General features: G+C 37.4%; 5 protein-coding genes across 6 annotated transcripts; all 5 read left to right on the forward strand.

The window, feature by feature from the left end:
* The first annotated feature begins 1,266 nt into the window (after positions 1-1,266).
* Positions 1,267-5,242, forward strand: LOC143462276 (uncharacterized). Its single transcript, XM_076960368.1, has 7 exons — positions 1,267-1,915; positions 2,018-2,149; positions 2,313-2,372; positions 2,485-2,628; positions 4,388-4,516; positions 4,634-4,697; positions 4,764-5,242. Exons 1-7 carry the CDS (start codon positions 1,826-1,828, stop codon positions 4,850-4,852), a joined length of 708 nt encoding a protein of 235 aa, XP_076816483.1. The 5' UTR covers positions 1,267-1,825; the 3' UTR covers positions 4,853-5,242.
* Positions 5,243-8,023: 2,781 nt separating this feature from the next.
* LOC143462277 (uncharacterized) lies at positions 8,024-10,129 on the forward strand. The gene is made up of 5 exons (XM_076960369.1): positions 8,024-8,075; positions 8,175-8,306; positions 9,237-9,365; positions 9,489-9,552; positions 9,632-10,129. The coding sequence occupies exons 2-5, from the start codon at positions 8,214-8,216 to the stop codon at positions 9,727-9,729; spliced, it is 384 nt and encodes a 127-aa protein (XP_076816484.1). The 5' UTR covers positions 8,024-8,075; positions 8,175-8,213; the 3' UTR covers positions 9,730-10,129.
* A 4,907-nt stretch (positions 10,130-15,036) lies between these two features.
* On the forward strand, positions 15,037-20,489 carry LOC143462278 (gap junction Cx32.2 protein-like). 2 transcript variants are annotated; one of them, XM_076960371.1, is made up of 10 exons: positions 15,037-15,269; positions 15,373-15,559; positions 15,786-15,914; positions 16,045-16,169; positions 16,274-16,393; positions 16,529-16,688; positions 16,832-16,982; positions 17,085-17,177; positions 17,371-17,543; positions 17,664-20,489. In XM_076960371.1, exons 2-10 carry the CDS (start codon positions 15,465-15,467, stop codon positions 17,797-17,799), a joined length of 1,182 nt encoding a protein of 393 aa, XP_076816486.1. In that variant the 5' UTR covers positions 15,037-15,269; positions 15,373-15,464; the 3' UTR covers positions 17,800-20,489. The 2 variants fall into 2 exon arrangements, with proteins under 2 accessions (XP_076816486.1, XP_076816485.1); XM_076960370.1 differs by having other exon boundaries at positions 15,038-15,269; positions 16,514-16,688; positions 17,664-20,486.
* Positions 20,490-21,332: 843 nt separating this feature from the next.
* Positions 21,333-22,561, forward strand: LOC143462094 (uncharacterized). Its single transcript, XM_076960137.1, has 4 exons — positions 21,333-21,423; positions 21,603-21,667; positions 21,850-21,933; positions 22,319-22,561. The coding sequence occupies exons 1-4, from the start codon at positions 21,333-21,335 to the stop codon at positions 22,559-22,561; spliced, it is 483 nt and encodes a 160-aa protein (XP_076816252.1).
* Positions 22,562-24,101: 1,540 nt separating this feature from the next.
* LOC143462283 (3-oxoacyl-[acyl-carrier-protein] reductase FabG-like) lies at positions 24,102-25,727 on the forward strand. The gene is made up of 7 exons (XM_076960376.1): positions 24,102-24,251; positions 24,344-24,477; positions 24,534-24,668; positions 24,793-24,889; positions 25,050-25,160; positions 25,285-25,321; positions 25,445-25,727. Exons 1-7 carry the CDS (start codon positions 24,191-24,193, stop codon positions 25,683-25,685), a joined length of 816 nt encoding a protein of 271 aa, XP_076816491.1. The 5' UTR covers positions 24,102-24,190; the 3' UTR covers positions 25,686-25,727.
* The last annotated feature ends 569 nt before the right edge of the window (positions 25,728-26,296 follow it).

Here is a 26,296-nt window from a genome sequence, read left to right on the forward strand (position 1 = left end):
TTAATTCTCGGAAGAGCTTCGGTCTTTTTTCTGAGATCGAAGCCAGACCTGAATCAGTTTTAAGACAACAATTCGATGTTCTACTAAACTGTTGGTTATCTTGCTTTCATTATTCCAATAATCTTCGAAGATGTGGAAGATAAGTTGTATGAATTCTTCGCTTATATGCTGCAGGAGCGATCGACTCTTTAAAGATGTGGTTGAAACGAGGATTAGCATTACTTGGTAGAGCTAGAATAGTTCAAGTTTTGAACATTTTCAAATTCTTTTAAACATAAATTTCAATTTTTTCCACTTTATTCCCGGTAACCTTCATCCAAACAGTTCATCCAAAGATTATGAAGAAAAAGAAATATCACGAAATGATTGAGATTGCTTTCAATGCTAGACGCTCGGTAGATGTATATATAGTCGTACGTAGTCGCCTTAAGAATAAAATGATTTTATAAACTGGTTGACGACAACATACAAGGAAACGTTTGGAAATCACTTTTGCAAAACTTTTGCAAAACATTTGATAAACAATTTTGGGAGTTGTTTACGGATAGGTCAACATCCGCGAAATTTCGCTGAAATAAAAACTGAAAGCAAAGTATTAGACTCACAACCATGAAAGCCTTATTACTTAGGTATCACGTAAGTCTCGTGTTAAAATACAGTCTTTCTTGGCATAAACTAACATACACATGGCAAAGTAAAACCTGGTTTTATCGAACCAGTAACTTGTTGCAAATAATTGCGGTGCAAACTGGTTCCAACAACTGGTTTATTTTGTTGAAAAAGAATTTTACAATTTGTTAGGTGTATAATTAAGCAAAAATAAGAATGAGCAACATTTCAATGTGTTGAGTCACAGTAGAATGAAACTGTTGTGATAAACTCAAGTTAAAACTTGCCCTGAGTTAGGTTCGAGTTACCTCCTGAGAAATGGCAATTAACATTAAATTAAAACTGAAATTAAGATTAGAGAAAGCGGGGAGACGACTTGAAACTTAAGAATTTTTCGCACAACTTAAACGCATCCAAACATGTTGAGTAACAAACCGTTTTAATGACGAAGTGCAAATAATCACCAAATGACTCAATGGAGTCTTTGTCTTGGTCATAAACCGACATTTCATGTTCTGTACATCGCACAATGTTGTGGTGTTGACGTAGACATTTTTTTAAGACAAATGAATCAGCGCAGTCGTCTATTTCTTATAACGTCACTTCCTGTTTTCTGTATTTGCTGTTTAGTTGTGGATGAAGGGATTTTTGTTTTACTTTTTGGAACGACAGTTTGCGATTTTGTAAATGTCGAATATCTGGATATCACGGAAAACTTTAGTTTTGAAGCTGTTTGTTGCAGTTATAGTTGTTAAAGTTGTTGCTGGTGAAATTATCTTGTAAACTTTTCTGCTGTAAGATCTTCTTAAATATACTTAAAGATTACTAAAAACTTAATATCAAATCTTGAAAATGGTGCTGTGCATAACTTTATAAACGAGTTTGTTTATTGGAGTTCTCGAGAGACTTCTTACAACAACAGTTATTTTGTGGAGTCAAATGCACTGCATTAATGGGAGGAAGTTTTGCCATTCGACCGCGTTGGTTGGATTATAATTTGTTGTTAATTATAGCGAAAATGTAAAGAAAACACATCCATTATACGTAGAACTGACATAGTTTAGATAATAGTGAATTACAAAAGCCTTTAGGTATGTTTTACTGGTCCGTAGATACTAAAGTATCGCGTCGTTTCATCGGTCTTGCCACAATAGTTTAACATAATCACATATTTAATATAAAAAGTTTTTTAACATTTCTTTACTTTGTTGTTGCCATGGAAAACGACCCTCAACAAGTTTACATCGAGACCACCACTCCCCCGGTGAAAGGGATTAAGCATAAATCGGTCATATTTGGCCTTGGAGTGAGTGGAGTTACTTTGATTAAGAGGCTTCTAAGTTAAGTTCATTTAATGATCTTGAGCTTTGCATATAATTTGCTTAACTGCTTTATTAACTCTGCAAAGGTTACGGAAGTGGTATTGGGTTTAATCAGCGTAACTTTGGGCGTAATTCTATGCACCGAGGGTGACAATTTGCGGATACATAGAGGAATCCGGACGCCGGTACTTGGAGAAGGCATCTGGTGTGGAATATGGGTGAGAAGAAAAATGTTTCATGTTTGTGTTATCTTTAGTACTGACCAGTTGACCATGACGCGAATCTTTTGCCCAAATATTTATACTTTTATTGCAAAACAATGTCTCTTATTGTATATGATTTCGCCAATTAGAATTAATATCTTGTTTATTCCTTAAACAGTTTATCGTCGCTGGGTCGCTTGGTATAGCAGCAGGTTGCAAGCCTTCCGGAGTAAGAGTGGTAGGTTTCGTCAGAAAGATAATAAAATTTAACTAGACTTAAATATAGCGATAGCATATAGTTAATTCATAGCAATCATAAGAAGAAGCGTTATTAGTTTTCTATGTTTTAGATGAACGCGCACTTGGGCTTCAGTATCTGGGGTTCGGTGATGGCCTTGGTCTTGACTAACGTTGGGTTGTATTATGTCTTGAATGTGCAGCAACATGGGAGGAAATCTTACTATAACACTTATAAAGTCGTTTCCACGCCAACCGTAAGTTGCCTTTTTATGATAAGGCACATTCCGTATATTTAATGTTCACCTTTTCAAACAAAGATAAATACTGTTGTATTTGAAGTATCTCCTCACACCAGGTAAAACAAACCAACATAATGCCGGCCAATCTTTTACAGTTGCTAGAAGTAAATCGTTAAAATAATGGGCTAGTCCAAAAACAAGTTGGCCTTACAGCAAAGAGTAGTTGCCAGTAAATACATTGGAGGAAATATTTGTATTAATATATAGCGGTTAAGCAGGTATTTCTATTAATAAATAGCAAAAAACGCAACATTATGGATGACTCAGTTATTTGGATCAAGTATGAATAGAATGTTTCGTGTGGCCGACAAATAAATAGTATCAAGTATAATATTAATACGTACTTAAGCATAGGAGTCGATCTTTCGAAATAAAATGAAATAAATGGGCGGGGGCAAATTGAAGGTTGGGGATTGCCCCAATGTTAGAGCGCAAGACAACGTTACCGTTGTTATGTATTCAGGTAATGCATCACCCCAATGCGTTTTATGAAGTGACCCACTAAAGACGCTGTCAAAGACAATTTGCCGACGTATCTGAAATACGACGCGTCAATATGGTAAAATATCAAGAGTTAAAACACATTTATTAAGCATCTTAAGTGTATAACAGAAAGATTTTCGGTTAAAAAAGTCTAGACTACCTTACTGTGGTTGATGTATTTCTACTGGTTAACGTAGATGCTTATCTACAGCTCGGTTTTCGCTGTTGGCTATAGCCTAGTCTGGTACCGGTGACTGCTGTAAAAACAAGAATTCTTTACCTCTTTATATATGTTCATCTGTGACATTCCTACGCTGAAAATAAACATTACCTGCTACTAATCACCTACCTGTTGTCCATGGAGGCGTATTCCATTCAAAACGCGTTGGCTAGCCAACCACTAGCCAACACCGTACTCCATTCAACCCTCAGTCATCAATCGTGGTATTTTTAAATCGGTACGTCATCATGTCCGCCATCTCCGTCATAAAAGAGGCCAAATTTGTAAAGCAATTTTGGTAAAAACTGCTTAACCATAACATATTATTACAAATCCATTTTCGAGTATAATTACTGGCAATTACATTATGATTTAAGGCGAACTTGTTGTTGGACTTGCCCCTCAGTTTAACCTCTAACTTTAGATTCCTTCGACCTCGAAACAATGGCGATGTTCAGCACAATGTTCCAAGTTAGCTGTACCGGCTTTTTTCTTTAACATTTCATGTTTAAATGAAATGTTTATGTTTGATAACACTCTGCGTAGCCGCATATAGACAGCCCATTGTACAGTGTTGCTACACCGGCCTGAAATACTAGCAAGTTGTTATCCAACGCAGTAGGCCGAGTAAGTTCTAATGTCTCGGCCAGGCTACATGCTCATCCACCTGGTGATGTCTATTTGCATTTAAACCTTAGCGTGCTTAATTTTCTCACAGTTGGTTTTGAATAATGTTTGGAATTGGAGACAATTGTGCTTTTTAGGAATTCAACGATACCTGCGTTCGTTTGCTTTGTTGACAACATGCTTGTGCAAAAGTTTATGAATTTGCTTACTTTAAAAGCAAAGATTAAACTCAAGAAAATTAAGTTCAAGATCTAATAATTTTAGAAAATTTGGTTCTCTTAATAAAGCACAAACCAGTCTTGGTTTAATGTGGAAATGATTGCGAATTCATTAATTCAGTGATTATTCCCTTCAATTAAAAACAAACCTCTTTTTATTTTTCAGGGAGGGGAGATTCAGGATTTTGCCGCGATTATTACCATCGGCGTCGTCGCCTTCATCTTGCAGATTGTTAGCGCCGTTTGCTGCTGCTGCGCTACTCCTTATAACTGTTGTGCCTGCCCCTGCAATGAGGTAAAAACTTTGCTTTCAAAATGTAAGTCTACAAGTGCAGCGGCCTTTGTTTTCTATCCTGCAAGGTTTATACCAAACCTGATATTTATAAAGTAAGCTGTTCTCGCTTGTTCGTAGTTTTTCGATGAAGACGATCCAGCCACCCAGACCGTCCGCACTGAACAGATTTTGGCGCCACAAGGTGATTAAAGGCTCTTCTTTCGCTGCTGGCTATATTGCCGTGACACTGAATAAGACTGTTTTACAGGCGACCCAGCTGATGTTTACTTGTCTCAGCACCCGCCACAAGCTGACCATCCCACCCAATTTGCTTCGAGATCATTCGCCCCACTTTAGGACGAGGCTAAACTCCCTTGATCTTCGGTTTAAAACCTTTTCACTAAATCGCACAAGTTCAAACTTTCTATTGCAGCAGATTAGGCCACGATGCATTTTTATTACGAAATAGAAACAAAACTTATTAAATTTTGCCTTCCGGAATTCTTAAAGAAATCCTAATTATTGTGACCAGCTAAAATGCATGCACTAAAAATCTTTTTAAATTTATAGACATGTTTCCTTTGATCGAGAAATTTTATTTTGGTTGCTGCAAACAACCGGTTCACTTCGGAGCAACCTATCTATAATTTGTAGATACAATTCATTTGTGTTAAAGTTGATAAAACTCTGTTATTTCACAACAGGCGTTTTTTTGTCATGGCAACCAGGGAAATAAAAGATACTAGAGACTTTAAAGTTTTTTTAATACTTTATTAGTTGTTTTGGCAACACTTTATGCTTATTATTATTGTTGTGGGCAAACTTAAACGTTTGCTAGTTTAAGTTTTTACAGCCACTCTGTCTGCCGTCTTGACTCAGTTGACAGTACTGGGTCTTCTCATGATACATTCTTCAACTTATTGCACGATATAACAATACCTAATAAATTTGTATATTGCATGAGATGCGTTTATACCAAAACTAAGCGATGGTTTATTTACTTATAGAAACTTTCGTCCAAATTACATCTCCTTGAACTTCTTTCCGCAGTTAGTCCTTTAGCAACTTGCTGCAGGTATTTAGTTGAAATAAACTCAGAATAACACATCCGCTTCCATACTGAAAGCAAATTCTTTTGTTGTCCGACACGGTGACTGCTCAACAAGAAGTGAAAAATGACAGCGAGTGCAAGAAAAAATGAAATTAAAGTTTGCAAAAAAACTAAAGGTTTCTTGTTTGGGTTTTTCGCAGATTTACCGATTTTTACAATTTTCTAGAAAAAGCTTGTCGAAAAACTAAGCTGTAAACACTTACGCCGCTTCAGGAAGCCTGCATGCGTCTTAAATTAAGTTTTTGAATTGTGTAATTTCAAAGCAACTGATGATTACACGTTCGAAACCGGAAATGTAATTTTATTGTTTCTTTTATCAGTTTATACGACACACCTGGCTTTTATTCTTTTGGTCATAATATATTCTCACATATAGTAAATTATTTTTGTTGCTATTGATTCTGTTAAGTGTCCTTGCTATTTCGTAGATGAAGAGTTAATAATACCTCTATGTGACATTTGTGTCATATCTAAAATTGGCGAATAGGTAAGTTCTAGTCAATCCAGTGTAACAATAAAAATTACTCAATATATTTGGGAAAACGAAACTAGGGTTTAAGAACTTATCAAACATTCATTTCGAACTTCATCACTAACCCTGCATTGCTTTGGATTGCTCAAGTATACCGAGTTAGTCTTGGTCGAGGTCAGTAAAAACGTTTTGGGCTCGGTTTTATGTGTTAAATTTGGATATTACGCAATACTAGGAGAAGGCATCTGATGTGGAGAATGCATGAAGTGGTTTTAAAGCGTGCTCTGTTGCTTGGACGGCAAATATGTCTTTTGTTAATATGTTATAGTCGATATACAATACAACGTATTTTGGATAAAGCAACGTACGCATTGACTTGAATAGTTTGAACATGGACTTTTTACTGATTCATTAAGTCGAAATATAATGAAACAACCAGGGATAAACGAAAACTTGTAACAAAGATTAGATTTGTTTGCATAGAGACAAAATCGAGTTAAAAACCTGCTCTGAGTTAGGTTATAGTTGCTTCCTGTTAAATTGCAATTAAAATTAGTAAATTAGGGAAAGTAAACAAAACATATGACGTGTTCCCATCATTTAACCGCATCCACGCATATTGAGTAACAAACCGTTTTAATGACGAAGTGAAAATAGTCACCAAATGACTCAATGAAGTCTTTGTCTTGGTCATAAACCAACATTTCATGTTCTGTAGATCGCACAATGGTGTAGTATTGACGTAGACATATTTTTAAGACAAATGTTCATTGCATGGAATTCATGCGAAACCACAACATCTATAATTATAATTCGCTTAAAATAACGTCATTTCCTGTTTTCTAGTTTCGTTCTTTATAGTCATGGATGTCATATAGCCAGCTGTTTGTTGTATTTTAAAACTTTTAGTTCTCAATTTGCGAGTGTTGGCCACCTAAATATTTTAGAAAAACAGGTAGGTTCAAAATTATTAAAAAACGGAGGTTTCATTGCAATTGAAGTTGTTGCTGTTAAAGTTGCCACGCAAGGTTTTTTACCAAATATGCTCTGTTATGTTGGTAAAGTCTGACGAAAAACTTGATTTAAAACGCTTAACTTCGTCTCGTGCATGAATTAGTAAATCAGAGAGTTTCTTGAAGTTGTCAAGGGAATCCTTTCAACAGCAGTAGTTTTATGCCATTGGAAGAATATTTTGTCTTTGATTGTAAAACAGTTACGTAGATGACTCCGCATTGACGCATGCATGGACGATACGAAATAGACGTTTCTTTGAATATCAATCAAAGCAATGAAGAAAGACTCGACGTCGTTTTTAAAGGCATCTGTGATTAAAACCAAGGCTAGTTTGCAGGAACAGATATTATGCAAGTTACATTGACTAAAGTCGTAATCATACCTCAAATCCACCGCAAATATTATTCCATTTAACGAATTAGGTAATTGCGAGAAAATAATTAACGTAAAAATCTTTCCTGTGAAACTTGTTTATCTACTTGTTATCTGCTATCTACTTGTTTATCTGATTACAATGGAACACGACACGCAACAATTTAACATTGTGACAACCACTCTTCCTCTGGTAGAGATTAAGAACAAAAAATTTTTTATTTGCCTTGGGGTGAGTGACGCTGATTAAAGACTAATTTTATTTTATATTTACTTCACGAATTTCTTTATCAATTTTACAAGGCAGTGGAAGTGGCTCTGGGCGCAATCAGCGTCGCTCTGGGCATTTTTGCATTCAGCATTCTTCAAAATTCTTCGGTACCCGGAGAAGGCTTGTGGTGTGGAAAAGAATGTTTCATGTTTGTTGTTATCTTTAGTACTGACCAGTTGACCATGACGCGAACCTTTTGCCCAATTATTTATACTTTTCTTGAAAACTAATGTCTCTTATTGTATATGACTTCGCCAATTAGAATTAATCTTGTTTATTCCTTGAACAGTTCATCGTCGCTGGATCTCTCGGTATGCCTGTAGGCAGAAAGTCGGCTGGAGTAAGACTGGTAGGTTTGTGTTTGAATGACGTCATTGATACGTAAGATATTCGTTTAACAACGAACATTTGATGGTTTATCGTTGATGTGTTTTTTCAGGTAAACGCGCACATGGGCTTCAGTATTTAGGGTTCGGTGATGGCAGGATGCATGGCTTGGGTTAGCGGGTATCACGCCGTGCTGTTGCACATGGCGATGGGCGACCAATACCACGGATACTCAGATGAACTTGTAAGTTGCAATTTTCTGATGCTATGGTTTGTGATTTAAGGTGACATTATTTAACATCAAAGTTTCAATCGAAGAGTTAAATATTGTTCCAAAATTTCACTAACTGTCAGGTGAAATGTACCAGTTAAGATGACACAGTAACAACCTTATCTAGCCAGTGGTTAATACATAATCCACTCCATAATCGTTCCCGTGAATGCAGCAAAAACTCTGATTGTTTTACATCACTTACCGCTGCAAAAAGTGGCGCCATAACCAGCACGATGCGAGCTTCTTATAGTCTTGTTTACTGTGGCTGCAAGTTCCACAGCTAGGCCCACCGGCTAATATTTGAATGAAGTGTTTTCTTTTGATGACGATCTATAGCTGCCTATATCGACAACCTAATATTGCTAAACTGGGCACAAGTGCTGGCGAGCTTTAAACCTCGACATTATAAGTTAAGGACCAACAAAATATTGTTTTGTCATTGCATGGAGCTTGGGTTGGGGCTTGGCTTCCTACGAACAACACAACGTCCAAAAAGATAACTAAAGATTGATATTCAATATCGTCATTCAACGCATACATTACGTCATTCTATACATTACGTCATTCTATACATGGAAACCTCGGTAACTTATACTTTCCCGATGTTTTAGCCAACTTCCTGACTTGCACAGTGGCGCCCCATCGTGGTTATGAAAACTATAGTTTTTAAAAATGGATTTGAATTTGCTTCCGCTACAGATTTAACTATGGATGTGTTTTCTCTTGTAAATATTTTGTTTCTGAAAAAATGTGAAATATCTGTGGCTTTAATAGCGACGATTTGTTTCAAGATAAGTAGGTTTAAGGTCTGAGGAATGTTATGTTATGTGAGAATGAATGTTTCAGTTATGGCTTGTGCTCATGGTTTGATGACATCAAAAACAATATTGATCTTTTTAGAAAACTGCTGCATCCATCTTCGCTGTGTCTGCTGTCATCGGCTTCATCGCCTTCATCCTGCTGATTGTTAGCGCCGCTTACTGCTGCTGCTCCACTCCTTATAACTGCTGCTCATGCTGCTGCGCTCAGGTGAAGAACTTATCATTCTTTCCGTAATATTACCTCAAGTGCAGCTTCCATCGTGTTTATATCTTGCATGCTCTACACCAAACCTATCGTTTATTACGAAACAATGTTGTCATTTGTTCATAGTCCTTCAATGATCAGCCGCTAGTCATGCAGACTGTTTGCACTCAACAAACCTTTCCTCTACAAGGTGACGGAATACGTTGCTTTAGCTATAGGTTAACTTCATGCAGTATATGAAGTCGTTTTCCACCTTGTGCTTATTGCAGGCAACCAATCCACCGTCTACCCGCCCCAGTACCCAGTTCAAGCCAACCAGACCCAAGGTACTCCTGGAAAATACGCCCCACTTCATAACGAGGCTTGAAGTCATACATTTACTTCCGAATCCTTCGCAGTTGTAGGCTGCTGTAGCCTGCGCTTTTGCTTATCTTATAGTTGCCAGAATCTTATTGAAGCTTTTATGGCTGCGATGTATCTTTGTTGAAATTATTGCAAAAGCTCCAAGTATATGTTTTTTCACTAGAATTTATGCAAAGCACGGGAGAAAATTTCAAAAGCATTTGTAATATTAAACAAAGTTTAGTCCTTTGCTGTAAATATCCAGTTATCTTCGTATCATTTTCGTAGCACATTAATGTTATGTGTGTTGCATTTTATGGCTCTCCATTACTCCTTAGGTTTCTTAGCGATGAATGCCGACCATCAATCGGTTTTTGCTATTTTAAATAGAAGGCGCGATCTCACAATATTTAATAAAAGTGAATATTGCGAAGTGCACTTGCACTGTGCCTATAAGGAAAACTGCAAACAGCGATTGTTTAGAGAGAAAAAATTCCGAGACCGATTAACGGGTGGTTTGCTTCAATTATTTCCATGACCCCCCTGTTAAAGTTGCATCTGAGCAACTCAATCTCTATCATCGTCGACAGAAAAACACCAAAGCTGCCTTATGTCTTGAAACAAAACATTCCACTGTGAGCGGGTATAGGGAGTTTGTTTTCATCGACATATTTCAGGGACGTGGAAGTTGTAAACATTATAAAGATAAATAAACGATAAACAAACGTGATAACGCTGACTAACTCGGTAATTTTTTCATAATAAGAGTATTATTCCACATATGTTAAGCTTGTTGAGACCGAGGTGGAAACGAAAACATACAAAAAAAACTGTTTAATGATATAAGTCTTTATAACCACTTGGCCTACGTAAGTTATCTTAAGTTGGAAGAGTTTACCAACATCAGGCACATTATCTTGCCGCTAAATCTTTTTCCGTTTAACTCAGCGATTCTTAACCGGAGGGGAATTTTTCACTAGTAGAAAATTTTGCAAGTCCACGTGGTGAACAATTAACCTATACATCTCTGATACACATTAATCATACTCACGAAAGAAATTTTGTTCTAAACAAACACATATAATACGCTTAACTGGCCACGGCTTACTGTTTAATACGCATTTTGCAGTGTAGCCACTGCCACATCGCCTCATACATATCAAGAGCCCACTTACATTTACAATGACGTCATGAAAATTCAAGTATTATATATCACTAAGTTGCATAGAGTTTGCGTTTGTGGAACACACCAGAAATATAATGATTTGGTTAAAACAAATTCATTAAATTGAATTATTTGGTTGGTTACATTCAATAATGTTTAGAAGTTAGGTTAACTTAAGCTCAAGCCAAAACAATTGTTAAAAACCAAAAAGAGAGATTTGGGTTGGTAGTTGGCGTAAATGGGAAAACAGATGAAAAAGGAAAAAGAACCGCTGGTTTAATTCTACACGATCCTTTTTTTTTCTTTTGCTAAATTTCAAAAAAGAGGTAAAACTGAAGAAAGCAAAATTGAATGTCTAGGCAATATATTTGGAAAACATATTTTACATTGATGGGGCTTGTTACTGCTTGTGTACACATTTCTTGTGTTCTGTAACCGTTTTGTTTTCCTTATACTTTCTTACTTACTGTACAGTGTACATCGTGTCTCCAATACTTGCTGTAACTTATAAACTCAAGTTATTTTTACACCAAATGTTTAGCTCATTATGTCATCATAAAGCAACCTCGGTTTGCGGAAGCAGACTATCATTAGAATGGGGACTTTCCAGTTATGTTTACTAAAAGGCGACGGTAAACAACTTGATGACAAGAACACTATTTTGCGTTTATTTTTGTGATAAAACATTTTAATTAAGTCTAAGCTGGACCATTGTTAAGTGCTTTGTATCTTAGTTTTAAAACAAATGCGAGACGTGTTTTGTCACTAAAAAACCGACAATTCTAAATAACGTTCAAAATATGACAAGTGCAAGACACTGAAAGCTTCACCCTAGACTGGTCATGAAGTTTTTACTTTAACATTTTTTTTAAAATTTTTGCTCGAAATCTTGTTTCGTTTAATAAAAGGAATTGTTAAACGAGTCAATTTTAGCATTTTTTTTTGTCTAAATTATTTTCCTTTAATTTTCCGTTTTTCCTACAAAGCTTTTAATAACAAGGTGCTTTAAAGCTAATGAAGTGAAGCGCAATAAACTTGCAAGTTGCCAAGGATTAACAGCGACAGTTAGAAAAGGGAAGCTTTTAAACTTTTGTCTGCCCGGTGAATATTTGATGAATTATAATTCAATCAATCAGCAAGGGGGTTTTTCAGAAAACTTTGCAACTTGTTTTGTTCAATTATTTCTTTTTTTACTGCTTTGCCCCATAATGCGCAGAGCGTAATGTTTTCCGTTCTCTACAATTTTAATGGCACAAGAATTTTATATTTTTTAATCAGAGAATACCTTTTATATGGTCAACCGTGTTATTGTCATAAAGCTTATGTTTCACACGCATTGAACTTTTCTATAATCACTTGCACGCCATGCATTGCAGAGCTTTGTTTATTTCCACTTGCTAAAGTATTTTTGTGTTGTGTAATTATGTTTATGTTTTATGTGATGTCGATAATTGCCTAACACGAATCTTGCTGTGGTGACCCTCTGTGGATCATTTGGAATCGATTTATTACATTTTATTTGCTTTGCTTACTTTTGGTTCGCTTACAGGTTGGCCTATACGGTTTGGTGACAGTTAATCACGCGACACTTAATCACGCGACACATAATCACCGACACATAATCACTAGGACATTTAATCACGCGACATTTAATCACGCGACACATAATCACTAGGACATTTAATCACGCGACACATAATCACTAGGACATTTAATCACGCGACATTTAATCACACATTTACAATATTTTTTTACATTTACAATTTACAGCAATGTTATGCATAGGAAATGTAAGCAACTGCACTTCGGTTGTTATACGAGCCTGGCACCGACTTTTCTGGTAGAGTTTGCAACGCCACTGAATCGTTCCGTTTGCGTACTCACGGTGTTTGACAAACTCGTACTGTTTGTGCAGCACCGATTGATTCCCTTTCGATGTTAAGCTAAACTGCACTGTCTTATTAGTCATAGTAGCCCTAATGTCCGTTCGCCCCGACATTTCTGGTAGAGTTTGCCACGCCACTGAATCGTTCCGTTTTTATTAGTCATAGTAATGTCCGTTAAATTAAAATAATCACGATTTACAACGGTAAGACAGCGGCAGGCTATAGTATAGACAAAGACACTGTATAAATGTCGTGTGATTAACTGTCTAGTCATAGTAATGTCCCCTGAATTGAAATAACCACGAGTTACAACGGTAAGACAGCGGCAAGCTATAGAGTATAGACCAAGGGTCCGCAACCTAGGGCCCGCGGGCCGTATCCGGAACGAGATTGTCTGTAGATTGGACTAGTCGTTATAGATACAAAGAGATGTGGCGGTCGTGATAGTAAATTGTAATAATTTATTCATTGGCATTGTTCCAGAGTTCCAAACCGACACAAAACAAGTAGCATTGTATTTTACGGTGTAACGTTTTGATGGTACTTTGGTCAAGAGCTTCGGTGACAATACAGTAGAATAATGTTAGATATTACATAGGTTATACTTTCGGACAATATAACAATTAGACTTTATGAAGCTGGTGTTGATTTAAAGAAACATTATAGAGAAAGCTGGCGCAACGGAGTCAAAACAATTGTCGGGGAGTCGCATCCAAGTGATTATGTGTCGCGTGATTAAATGTCGCGTGATTACGTATCGAAGTCGCGTGATTAAATGTCCTAGTGATTATGTGTCGCGTGATTAAATGTCCTAGTGATTATGTGTCGCGTGATTAAATGTCCTAGTGATTATGTGTCGGTGATTAAATGTCGCGTGATTATGTGTCGCGTGATTAAGTGTCGGTACACCGGCCTATACTGCCTCAAAATGCACAAAGAGTAATATTTTTCATTTTCTATAACTTTAATATCACATTTTCTTCTCCACTGATGAGATTTGCAAACTATAAACAAGCATCGACGTCAGAAGAAGACCGATTCCGGTGTGACGTCATGAAACAAAATGCTGTTAACAGACTTTAACAAATCGTTACGAAGAGTCGTGAAGACAACTACGTTTACTTGAAAATCTTAAACCGTTATCGGATAATTTCTTGCTTTTATTTTGAACCTTTTCATCGATCGTTGAAGTGGAAATTTTAAGCAGCCAGTGCAGAGAAAATTTCCAAAAGGCTGCGCATCTACTTAATTGTTTGTTAATGATTAAAAGTTCGAAATAAAAACCCAAGGTAGATACTTTTAGCGATGTTTGAAATCTTTTTAATTTGATAATTCTGAAATGATACAGACTCACACAGTTATTTAAAAAATATTAAAATCAATGGAAATTTTCTTGTCTGCTACGTCTGTTACGCCTAATAAACAACATCGTTACTACATATTGTGTCGTCATCAGATGAATTTCCTAATAAGCCATCATGGTTTTGTGGGTGCGGTGCCAGTTGTTGAAAGTTTTTTGGAGTGATGTATCGGGTTGGTCTCCTTGACAAATATTTAATATAAATTTCAACAGTTTGCAAATAAAGATTTATTAATCTGACAAATTTTAATGAACGAGACCTGCATTGTATGACCTCCACAGGTAGTTTACGGTCAAAGATCGTGTCCTCTCCACCAGCATTCTTGCCACATCTTCTCGTCCACTTCACTGCGAGTATGATGAGTTCTATCGCGTTTAAAACCAGGGAAAGTACCGTCATTGCGTACATGAAGCGGAGAAATAATGTCTTTTCCTGGAAATTGTTATTTTGTTAACTGCTGTGCACTGATTTGAAAGCGTTACAACAAAGCTAATTTTATCTCGGTGTTCAAACCACACAAACCAGCGGGCTTGATGTTTGTGGAAAGCTCTGAAATTTTTTAGTTTAAAATTGTAAACGAAAAACTTAATTTCGCTTAGTTTAATTTATTAAACATACATTTGATAAATACATTTAAAGAGTAGCGGGTTTCGACGGACGAACGACGACGATGAAAGATTTTGTCGGTTTCAGAAACTTGCTTTTGTTGCGTTGAAGTGCGTCTTGTTGTAAACCAGGCTGCACAGAAAATCTCCCAAGTGTGTCATCACGTGAAACGAAGACAGCGTGAATAAACAGTAAAAGATCGAAGCCATGAATTACGCAATGAACGTTTAAACAAACAAAGTTTCAAAAGTTTTTTAACCACTCAACTTTCCAAAACCTCTCCGCTGTTTATTACAGGTTAAACATTGACAAAAGCAAGTAACTGCGCTTTATGAGGAGCGCTTTTTGCAACGGTCCCTTGCTGGCCACACATTAACTGGCAGACAGAGTTGGCAAAGTGGACTGCATTATGTCTGTGTTGAGGATGCTTTAAACGTTGTTCTCTTCTATATTTAAGACTTTGCAGGGACAATGCAGCGCGAGATGAAGCAAAAATATTTGTCTTCGGCGTTTTCAATTTGTTTCAATTGAAAGCGGTCATTGTTAGGTAAGCAAATATTTGATCATTTGAGAAAAGTTGAAATTTTGAAAAAAATGACCATTTTCAATATTATTCAACAAGAAGCTGTGTTTTGTGTCTTTTTATGAAGGTGACAACAAAATCTCACCTTTGCTTTGAACGGACTTGTTAAGGAGAAAGAAGCAAAAATTAATTAGACTTTGAAGATCTACTTGATCATATATGGCCTGGCATACATTTGAAAAGTTACTCACAGAAGTTGGGAAATATTCTACTTTTATCGGCAAAGTCTGGATAACTTTCCTTTTTACGTTCAGGTCGGTTGAATTACGTGGTAGTTGTGTAACAAATTTTGCTGAGCTCACACCATTATCGGCCGTGGCCTTTGTTAAACATGAATGAAAATTCTTCAAGCACCAAAGATATTATGAAGTGCGCAAACATTAATTGCTCACTTCAAACAGTGATAACGGTTCATGATGAGTAAGTTGTAAAACCGATGTTCTGTAAAATCGAGTTTACTCTGTGAAGTCACAATTCCAGGTTAATAATAGTGGCGAGCATTGGGGACACGGTGTACAGCGACGAACAGTCAGCGTTCAAATGTAACACGCTGCAACCCGGATGTGAAAACGTTTGCTTCAATGATTTCTCGCCCATCTCGCAAATCAGGTCGGTTGAAAATAAATAAATAATAGTACTTATACTTATAGTACCAACGTACTTGTTAGTACTTGCAAAAGAACACTTCACACGTTTTACAGTTTTGTTTATTTGTTTGTTGGAAACTTACCTCTTCCAGATTCTGGGCGGTTCAAATATTATTTGTGGGTACGCCGAGTATAATGTTTATAGTCTACGCAATGCACGCAGTCTCCAGGGTAACTCCGACCTCAGATGTGAAGCAATCGGACGTCGAATCTGAGAGTAGGTGGCTTTAAGTATTTCATGATGACTTAGACATTGAAAACCCCGCGTTGGGTCTAAGCTGGTGCTTACAATTTAACATATTATGTCATAAAACGTTTAAGATGACGAAGCAGAAGAAAGACCGCCGCGTCGAAGTTGGAAGAAAACCGAATCAAGTTTGACGTCATCTAACGGAACTCATCTACCTCATTATGACGAAATAATCTACACCGGAAAAAATGGTAAGAAAGATCATTTTTGCCGACCAGAGTTTGTCGTGATGCTTTGCTACCTGTTTGCTGGAAGGGTAAGCGATGACGTAAACCTTGTTGATCTTAATTTGTTGTTCTCATGTTTCAAAGACTCTACTCAACCAGGAGTGAACCGAAGATTTTCAAAAAATTCCAAGTCTAGTCACATGACGTCACGGTTGAGTGGCCACAGGATGGCAAGAAAAAGATGCAAGTTAAGGAAAAATGTCGATGAAAGTTTTAATAAAACAACAACCATTAAACGAGAGGGATTTCATAGAGAAAGGTGTGAATATGTGACGTCATGTATAACGTGAAACGAGCAAGAAAAAACTATTTCAGTTGCTTAAAAAAAATCAAATCTATTATTTCTGTTATTTGCAGCTTTTCTCCAATTTTAATCGATTACTATTTCTTTTACAAATTTAGGAAAACAAAAGGGAAGGGTAAAATGAAACGTAAAAAATTTTATCAGCAACATGGCGTGTCCGATGTGGTGACAACCTTCTGGATTGAGATCGCTTACACCGGCCAAGCAGTTTTAAGAACGATTATCGAAGCAGTTTTTCTCTATTTGCAGGTTTTTATGCCTATTTCGGCCTCCAATGTGTAACAAAGCAGAAAATGTTTGGTAAAGCAATTAGAAGTTGTTTACTTTTTGTAACGATGTTCCACAACACAGTATCGTCTTTACAACTTCAACGTCCCTGAACTATATCGATGCAAACGAAGTCCATGTCCGCTCACAGTGGAATGCTTTGTTTCAAGACCAAAGGTTGTATTTTTTGTTTTGCTGTGTGTGGGGTTGCGTGGATACAAAATTTCCTCATAGCATATGCGCAACTAGATGAGTTGTTGCATTAAGAGACTTTTTAAATCACTGAAAACGCTGATTACTAAAAAAACAAAAATAAAACTTTGATTTAACGTTTTTAAATCAAGACACGATCAATTTTTATCATTTCCAGGAGAAGACAATATTTCTCCGCTTCATGTACGCAATGACGGTACTTTCCCTAGTTTTAAACGCGATAGAACTCATCATACTCGCAGTGAAGTGGACGAGAAGATGTGGCAAGAATGCTGGTGGAGAGGACACGATCTTTGACCGTAAACTACCTGTGGAGGTCATACAGTGCAGGTAAGATTCGTCCACTTGAAATCATTTTTCAACTAAATTCGTTTACTGAAACTTCTTCGCCAATATCAACGTCCGGGCGCCATTGCAAACAATTGAAACTGTTGTTTATCTTTTGTCAAGGAGGAACACTCGCCACGTCATTTTAAAAAGTTTTCCACAACTGGCCCCGTTCCCACGAGATCATGACAGTTCACTGGGAGACTTTTCTGATGACGACATAATAGACAGTGATAATGTTGTTTATGACGTAGTGTGACGAATGTATCAAGGCGGGGTAAACATATTAACTCCAAATCCGGAGAAACTTGAAGAAGCCAGAACCTGGCAAGAAACTGGTTACCTGATTCTCTACTACATACGCGCACAAACCACGAATTCATTTATATTTTTTAGCTTGAGATTTTCTTGAAATATATTGGGCGGGAGTTTTCAACTTTCACATCTTGCTTTATACCCAATAGCCTGCTGCAGTAAGGAAAGTTTAAAAATTGTCATCATCACAGCATCTCACATGACATTCTTTTAGCACATTCAGATTTTTGAAATCTATATTAAGCACAACTACAAAGCAGACCTGAACATTTATGAAGATAAATAAGAAAACAAGAGAAGACAAAACAGGAAACAACAACACAGCAGCGCGTTGAAACCTTCCACGCTCTTCGTGTCCGAACAAAATAACGGTTCCTCATCACTTTCAGCTGATCCTGTCCTCGCATTAACTTCATTTTTTTAACAGGCGCTGCGTCTGGTATTGGCCAAGCAATTGCGAATGCATTTGCCAAGAACGGATCTTTATTGTGTTTTTTTTTATGATAAAGATGAAGAAAATTTAAATATAGTTACTAAGCAATGCAAGAAGGCTGGTGCAAGCAAGGTAGGTCGCACTGATGTTCAGTTACTTTCCAATTACATGAAAATCTTTTTGAAATTAAAAAGATGTTTCAGATGTCGGCTGTAGTCGCCGATTTACGAGTTTTTTCAGTCCCTTAGTGTGCAGGACAAATATGTTAAGACCACCAGACGTGCTTGGACCTGATTTAAATGAAGATTAACTTTTTGGGCTTGAAGAAAAAACTCATCCGCTAAGTGGAGTGCTGGTAGAGAAGCAAGACGTGGTGGACGCCATCTTGTTTCTGGCGTCTGACTCTGCCCGAATCATCACCGGGACCTGTTTGGCTGAGGCAAAATGAGATGATGAATCTGTATCCTGGCCCATCTTTGTACAAACCGTGTCTCCATGGGGCAGTTGTTGGCCGTCTGAATCCAGTTCAGGAAGTTACGTGTCCAAATCACGACCGGGTCACTTCATCTTTTTGGTCCAGGTCGATTCAACCGATCCGTTATTTAATTAACGTCGGAAATATGAACGCAAATTTAAAGAACTCGTATGACGTTTCCACAAAAGAGCTGATTGGAAATTTGGCGATGATTAATCGCGAAGACTTTTGATTGGTTAGTTGAAAACATCTGTAATTAGCGCGCGACGCGCGGAATGTAAGGCGACGTCACAAGAGCATAAAGAAGCTTGTGGTCATTTTAGTTTGACGATGGCTGAGAAGGTCGCAATTGAGAGAACTTATGCGTTGGCTTGATCAGCTCAGTATTACAGTGCAAAGTGAAAGCTTTCCTTGGTACATCTGTAGAGTTGAACGTTCAATATTTTGTTGATAGTGATGAATATGTTTATGACAAAAATAATTCAAAAATAATCTTTACATCTGCACTTGCAGTATATACATATAGTATACGTATTAACATTATTAGGTCTTAGACGATTAGGAAGTTTTTAAAGCTGTCCATTTGATATTTTTATTTCATTGTAAACAATTCCTGTTGACTTGTAAATCTGCAGAGGTTGATGCGGCAGATGCAGAGTTTATCGGTCTTAACTTATGTTATTGACTTAATTAACCTGCTGCATTAATTATCTGACTCTATTGTTGCGTGCGGTTAGAATTCTCTAACCTCTTGTCAGCCGAAAGTTCTTATTATATTATAACAGATACAGTTTACCAGAAAAGGTTTTTATTGTAGGTGCTGTACACTTTCTCAATATTACGCATAACCAAAAACATAGTAATACCACTGCTAATAAGATGTCTATGGAATTACAATCACCATGACTACTGTAGTTCGGTCGTACAACTCTCTATAACTTTCCGTCTGACGATTTCTCGCGCAGAAGTTCGAGCTTATAAAACGTGGTGCGATGTGGCAGAAATATACGACAAAAAAAGCATGAACATTTCAAAGCGTGTGAACGAGAAAAACAGTGCGTTTGCAATGCAGATTACATTCAGTTAAAGCTGGCGTTTCTTGGAAACGACCTGGTAACGTACTAAAAGGAGTTTTCACACGAAGTTATTCAGAGCAAGTTTTCAAATATACCAACGATAATTGCAGTGTTACCAAAAAGCAAGTTCATAAACTCCAATCAATCACTGGAAAACTCTTTCCCAAGAATGATGTAATGGTATTAAAAATGCCACCCAGGCCGCTATAAATCTAGCCCGGTTATGTACTGTAATTGCAAGTTATCTTTCAAACTGGTTTGATACGACCTTAGCTGGTTATATTTTTGTAACAAAGCCAGCACGTAAATTAACTTTATTTCGGAAGTATAAATACCGGTTTAGCTTTGATCAAAATTATCAAAATTTTAAAATGGAAAAAGTTCTTAACTCGAGCAATTAATATTTTTACAGGTCCAGGCAATGGTTCTCCGATCAAATCTCAACATTCTGACACTTCCTAGGAAAGTTCCTTTTTTCAGCACAGTAACGTTTCCATATTTATACATAGGGGCGCCGGAAAGAAAGGTTAAATGGGTTTGTGCGGCTTATGACTTATGAATAACACTAAAACAGGTTCTTGGTAAATATATACCACAATAAGTTTACAGCGTATTCATAAAAAATTTGATTGATAAACAATTCGCAAAATTAAATTCTGTCCTTTGTGGTGAATCCATTCTATTCATGTGTTCAGTGGAATGGTTCAATCATAATGTTTTTGTTGAATTTTATATTCTTAAAATATTTTACGCTGTCACTGTTTCGCTGAAAAACCATAACTTCAAAGCTACATTTTCCTTAACCTAACCGGTATAACATATAGTTAGTTTATTAATCATCTGTTTAATAAAATGTGAAGTATTAATTAATTATTGTACTGAAGTATTAGTGGCATAGTATAGTGATTTTTATTATAAACCCTTGGACACTGATTTATAAAACGTTTTAGCACTAAACGGTGCTAATGATTAAACTCCAACTGAGCTTTCAACCACGATGCAATGAAAACTTTTTTCTCTGCAGCTGCTACATGGCCGGGAATCGAACCCGCTACCTTCATGCTGTAAGGCAAAACCTTTACAACCAAGCTAAACCACCGCTTTTATTTTGGTTCAATTTTTAAATATATATCATTCGCAATCGCCTTGCCAATTAAAAAACATCTTCACACTAATGTTGCCACTTCACCCGCATCTCCGGCCGGCGCCCCAGTCCCAGACATTGTTAAGTGGCTTAAGGCCGTTAACTTACACATGGGGTTGGGGTTAGGGAAGGGATTAGGAAGGGAGGGTGGGGTTGGGGTGGGGTTTAAAGGGTTTAGAGTGGCCCAATGCCGAGGAATAGGACACAAAGCGGCGTAGGGCCATGGATTGATTAAGAGTGGCTTATGACCTTTGTTGGGTTAAGAGTGGCTTACGGCCGGGGTTTAATCTATCGCGGCTTACGGCCGTAATTAAAGCTTAAGCGGCTTATGGCCTTGAATTGGGCTAGAATGGCTTATGGCCGGGGTTCGAACCTGGAACCGATCGCACCGAGTGCAATGTCGAAGAATACGAGCTACGAAGTGGCAACTGTAGACAAAGGTAAATTAACGTATTTAACCTGGCATCAGGTGTTGGTTCTTGAAAAAAGGAAAAGGTATCAGCCAGAGATTCGAACCCGAGACCCATTACACCGAATGAATTTCAGCTGTAACCGAGCTATGAAACGGTATCCTTCAGTTAAGTTGAAAATATATATAACCATCAAACTTTTTTTAAAGAAGCGGTTCTTGTAGAACCTATTGCTTCAATTGATGAGAAAGTTTGGTCTGAAGTTTCTCGCGCTGTAATGTAGGATACTGGGATAGCTCGTGATATTATTCACGAAACTCGACGGTAAAGGTTCTGGGTTCAGGTCCTTTGAAAATTGAAGCCAAATGTATATATTTTCTTTTCAAACGAAACTTCCGAAGCATCGTTCTTGGTCATATTTGTTAAACTACTTTGTTCGCATGTGCCACTTCGTAGCTCGTGTGCATAGACACTGCAGTCGGTTCCATAGGTTCCAGGTTCAATCCTGGCCTTGGTGGAATAAAACGCCATATGGTGGAGGTATAAGCCGGATCCAAGACGTCTAAAGAGGAGGCGCCGAGCAATCCCAGGAGCTGCCAGGGTAGAGCCAGGAAGCTAGGAAGCCAGGATGCCAACCAAGGTCGTGGTCGGGCTATGGAGTGTCGATGCGAGGTATTTGACTTACATTATCAACTGAATCACCTACGTAATTTATTGCGAACTTACATTCAGGGAAATTTGCATTTATTGTTTGCTTTCTTTGTCTATTGTTCTATACATGTGTCCCAATCATGATTTAGCTCGTTTATAAAAACATTTTTTCTAACGTGGTTTCTGCAATATCAGTTTCAGGGTTTCTAAGGAAACATCTATTTTACTTCCTCAGATTTCACTTGATCCAGATCAATTTTTGTTTTTTTTTCAGTCCTTGGTGTGCAGGACAAATATATTAAAACGGCCAGACGCGCTTGGACCTGATTTAAGTGAAGATGAAATTTTTGAGTTTGAGGAAAAAACTCAACTGATAGGTGGAGTGCTGATACAGAAGGAAGACGTGGTGGACGCCATCTTGTTTCTGGCATCTTATTCTGCCCGAACCATCACCAGGACCAACTTGCTTTTAGACAGGGGTCGCTTGCTTGCTGGTCCATTATATAAGGGCGAATAAACCGCGCCTTGTTGATGATGTAATTCTATTAACCGGTTGGGATTGTTTCGAAAGGTTTCAATACTTAACCGCGGCGTCGTAAATAAATTAAATATTTTCGTTGCGTCAACCGTCATGAAGTCAATTGTCAACGGATTACGTCAGAACACAGACATCATCCAAAACAACAAATATTGATAGAATGAAGGGTTCGGCAAACTTTTATGCTAATCAGCAAACGACGTCAAATTGAATAGCAACCATATAGATCAGAAATTTATACTGACGCAATAACTTTAACTGTTACACTGTGCATCAATTTTATAATTGCTTAAAGTAGTTTTTGTCATAGTAAAGCAATCCAGGGCTTGTGGTTTAGCGGAGCGATTTAAACGCTAGTCTCGCAGTTAAGCGACACGTGTTTAATACACAGCGCCACCCTGCAAATACTTTCCTGTAGTTTTATAACATTTGGTGGCGCCAGAGAAGAGTTTGCCGCAACCTTTCTCCATTTCTCTCGGTTCCCCATTTTCCTCATGTCCTTGACCAGAATCATTCCAGTTCATCAGAGAGGTTGTCTTCTCATATTTTTGTTGTTCCTCCTCCTCTTACCGTTCCTACGGCATTGCCTTTGACAGTTCTGTTAGAATTACCAGAATAAACGTGTGAGAGAATAAACTTAAAAGGCGACTGATCTGCGAAATGATAAATCCCGGATTAGATACAAATCTAATGAATACATTGGCTTATTACATCAATAAATGAGTAATAAAATTAAAAATGGACAATTTAATTTAGGTAATGTATTGATAATGTTGAAGTTGTTGTCACAGTCACAACTTTGCTGAGTGCAATGTTTCATGCAGTCCACGCTGTTGCAAAGAACATTGGCAAAGCTTTAAATTTACAAAAACTTAAAGTATAACAAAATTTACCAGTTTTCTTGACCATTTAGTAAGGCGTTTATTTAGTAAAAAAATAAATATGTAGCCTACATATAAATTCAGGAGCATTTATTTAACGGTATGTATGGCTTGGCAAAACTTCTCCTGGCAGAGAGACTGGTATGTCTGTTCAGTGCTCAAACAAGCCTGTCACGTAAAATCTAGCGCACAATTCTAATCACTCAATATCGGCACTAGATTTATATTGGAAAATTTGTATAGTATAATAGTATACAATAATACAGTTTGCAAATGTCTGCTGATAAGAAAATCAAAGTCAAAGTCAACATAAAGACGTCATTTACTGACAATTCTCTGAGACGATCGTGGATGTTCAGTTCAGATGACAGTTCAAGTTCAGCCAAAACCATACGATTAGTGTTAAAATTTTGAAGCTCACTGCTTGCCACTTTGAATGCCTTGAGCAATAAATGAACGTCATGATAATTGATCAATATAATTGTTTCACAAGACAATAAAGATCTAACTAATGATGAATGATGCACTACAGGCGCAGCAGTGACGTAGAGTATACTTTAGATTGGTTGTTCGTGTTGGCAATGTTAGTTGCAGCATCCACAGATCTGGTCAACTTCAAGTTACCGCGTAAACACTAGAATCGACATTACCAGTAAGCAAGTGGTTATGCCTCAGGGAATGGCAACAACCAAACAAGTTGCCACTACGCGTCTTATACAAGGCATTCATGAGAAGCTTACGTGCAGGAGACATGACAGAATTTGCTTCGAAAGTTGTTCTGGTTTCAGGTGAGCCTATAAGTTGCAGCTTGGTATAAATTTCATATTTCTAAACGCAAAATCTGATATTAACATTAAAACATAATCTCTCTCTGTAACAGGCGCTGCGTCTGGTATTGGACAAGCAACTGCAAATGCATTTGCCAAGAAAGGAGCTTCATTGAGTTTGGTTGATAAAGATGAAGAAAATTTAAATAAAGTTACCAAGCAATGCAAGAAGGCCGGTGCAAGCAAGGTAGGTCGCACTGATGTTCAGTAACTTTTCTATTTACGATTGGAAACATGTTTTAGGTGTTGGCTGTAGTCGCCGATTTACGAGTCGAAGACAACATAGTTCGAGCAATGAACGAAACGATTAAAACGTTCGACAGGTTGGATGTGCTTGTCAATAACGCAGGAGTATTCCGAATGGGCTCAGTGGCAGAGGTAGATTAGCATCAACCATTCTGTGTTTTACTCAGCGGTTAACACCGTCTTTAGACTCAATTATCGTCGTACCTGTTGTATAACGTCTTTAACTTCTCAACTTAAAGCTGTGTCAAATCTTTAGGCTCCGATGGAATCATTCGATTTACTTTTCCACGTGAACGTGAAGGCTCATTTCCACTTCACCCAGCTTGCTGTGCCCCATTTGGAAAAGACGAAAGGTGGCAAAAAGTTTTGTATTTATAGTATTTTGATCGAACATAGTTCTTTGATAAAGCTTACTCAATGCTTTTAATAATTAATCTAAGTGGTTGTAATGCTTTGTAGTGAACCTGTAAAGTAAATTTTCCATCATATAACGAGCAGCTATTTGTAATTCAGGAAACGTGATTAACATGACAAGTGTGGCCGGTGAAATGTTCGCACCCGGAGGAATCTTGTACGGGATGACAAAGGCAGCGATGATTTATTTCACCAAATCGGCAGCATTGGGTCAGGGTTTGCTAACTTAATTCGAAAATTTACGAAAACACGTTTTGACCACATCTTGATAAAACAACCCATAAACTTCACTTATAAGTTTATATTATTTTGTCACTTTGTTTTGTTTATACAGGTTTGGCTGGAAAGGAGATTAGAGTGAACGCTGTATCGTAAGTTAAACTGACTCAACTTTAGTGACGTAAAGTTATTATAACTTGTGGCATTGCCTATGTTTTGAGAGAACGTTTCACTTTGACACACGTTTTCAACTTTTCTAATTTATTTGTTTTCAGTCCTGGACTTTGCAAAACAAACATAATGGGGGTACCAGGAGCTCTTAGACCTGATATAAATGAAGCTGATTTCTACGGTTTTGAAGCAAAAACTCATCCTCTAGGTAAAGTGCTGGTAGAGAAGCAAGACGTGGTGGACGCCATCTTGTTTCTGGCATCTAACTCTGCTCGAGCCATCACCGGGACCTGTTTGGCTGTGGACAGAGGTCGCTTGCTTGCTGGTTCTGCAAACAATTTTTGATTGACTGTATCTTGGCATTGGCGTAAATAAAAATCCATTTGATGAGTTGTCATAATTTTATGTGGTTGAGTTTGTCACCAGATGTGGCGTTTTTAATGAAATCGATTTTACTCGAACCTTTAACAAAGTTAAATATTTGTTAGAGGATTAAATAGGTCACATTGATCTTTCAGGACAACGAAACTAATGCGAAGAAAGTGTTGCAATAGAAAGCTTCCTGATCAAATGAACAGCAACATCCTAACTTTTTACAGCAGCTACCGGCCTACCACAAGCATAACCACGTAACGACAAACAATATTATTATGTTTCAATGTGTAATTAGCTTGACGCAGTTGAATTGCTTACGTCAAACACAGCAGTTTTGTGGTTGCCTCAGTCGTGCGACGAGATGTGTTGTGGTTTGTATATTTTTAACAGCAACGCTTCCTGACAAGGCCCGGTAGCCAGGAACAAGCTCACTACGTGCTTAAGTTGTCAGAACTAGATTTTACTGCTCTGCTAATTTATAGTTCTGCCACCACAGCACTCAAATCAATCGACTCTAATCGCAGTTACCAGTAATTATACTGGTAAAAAGAATTATATTAATATGTTGTGGTTAAGCAGCT

The sequence above is a fragment of the Clavelina lepadiformis genome, chromosome 6 (genome assembly GCF_947623445.1).
Source record: "Clavelina lepadiformis chromosome 6, kaClaLepa1.1, whole genome shotgun sequence".
In the NCBI taxonomy this organism is placed as follows: Eukaryota; Metazoa; Chordata; class Ascidiacea; order Aplousobranchia; family Clavelinidae; genus Clavelina; species Clavelina lepadiformis.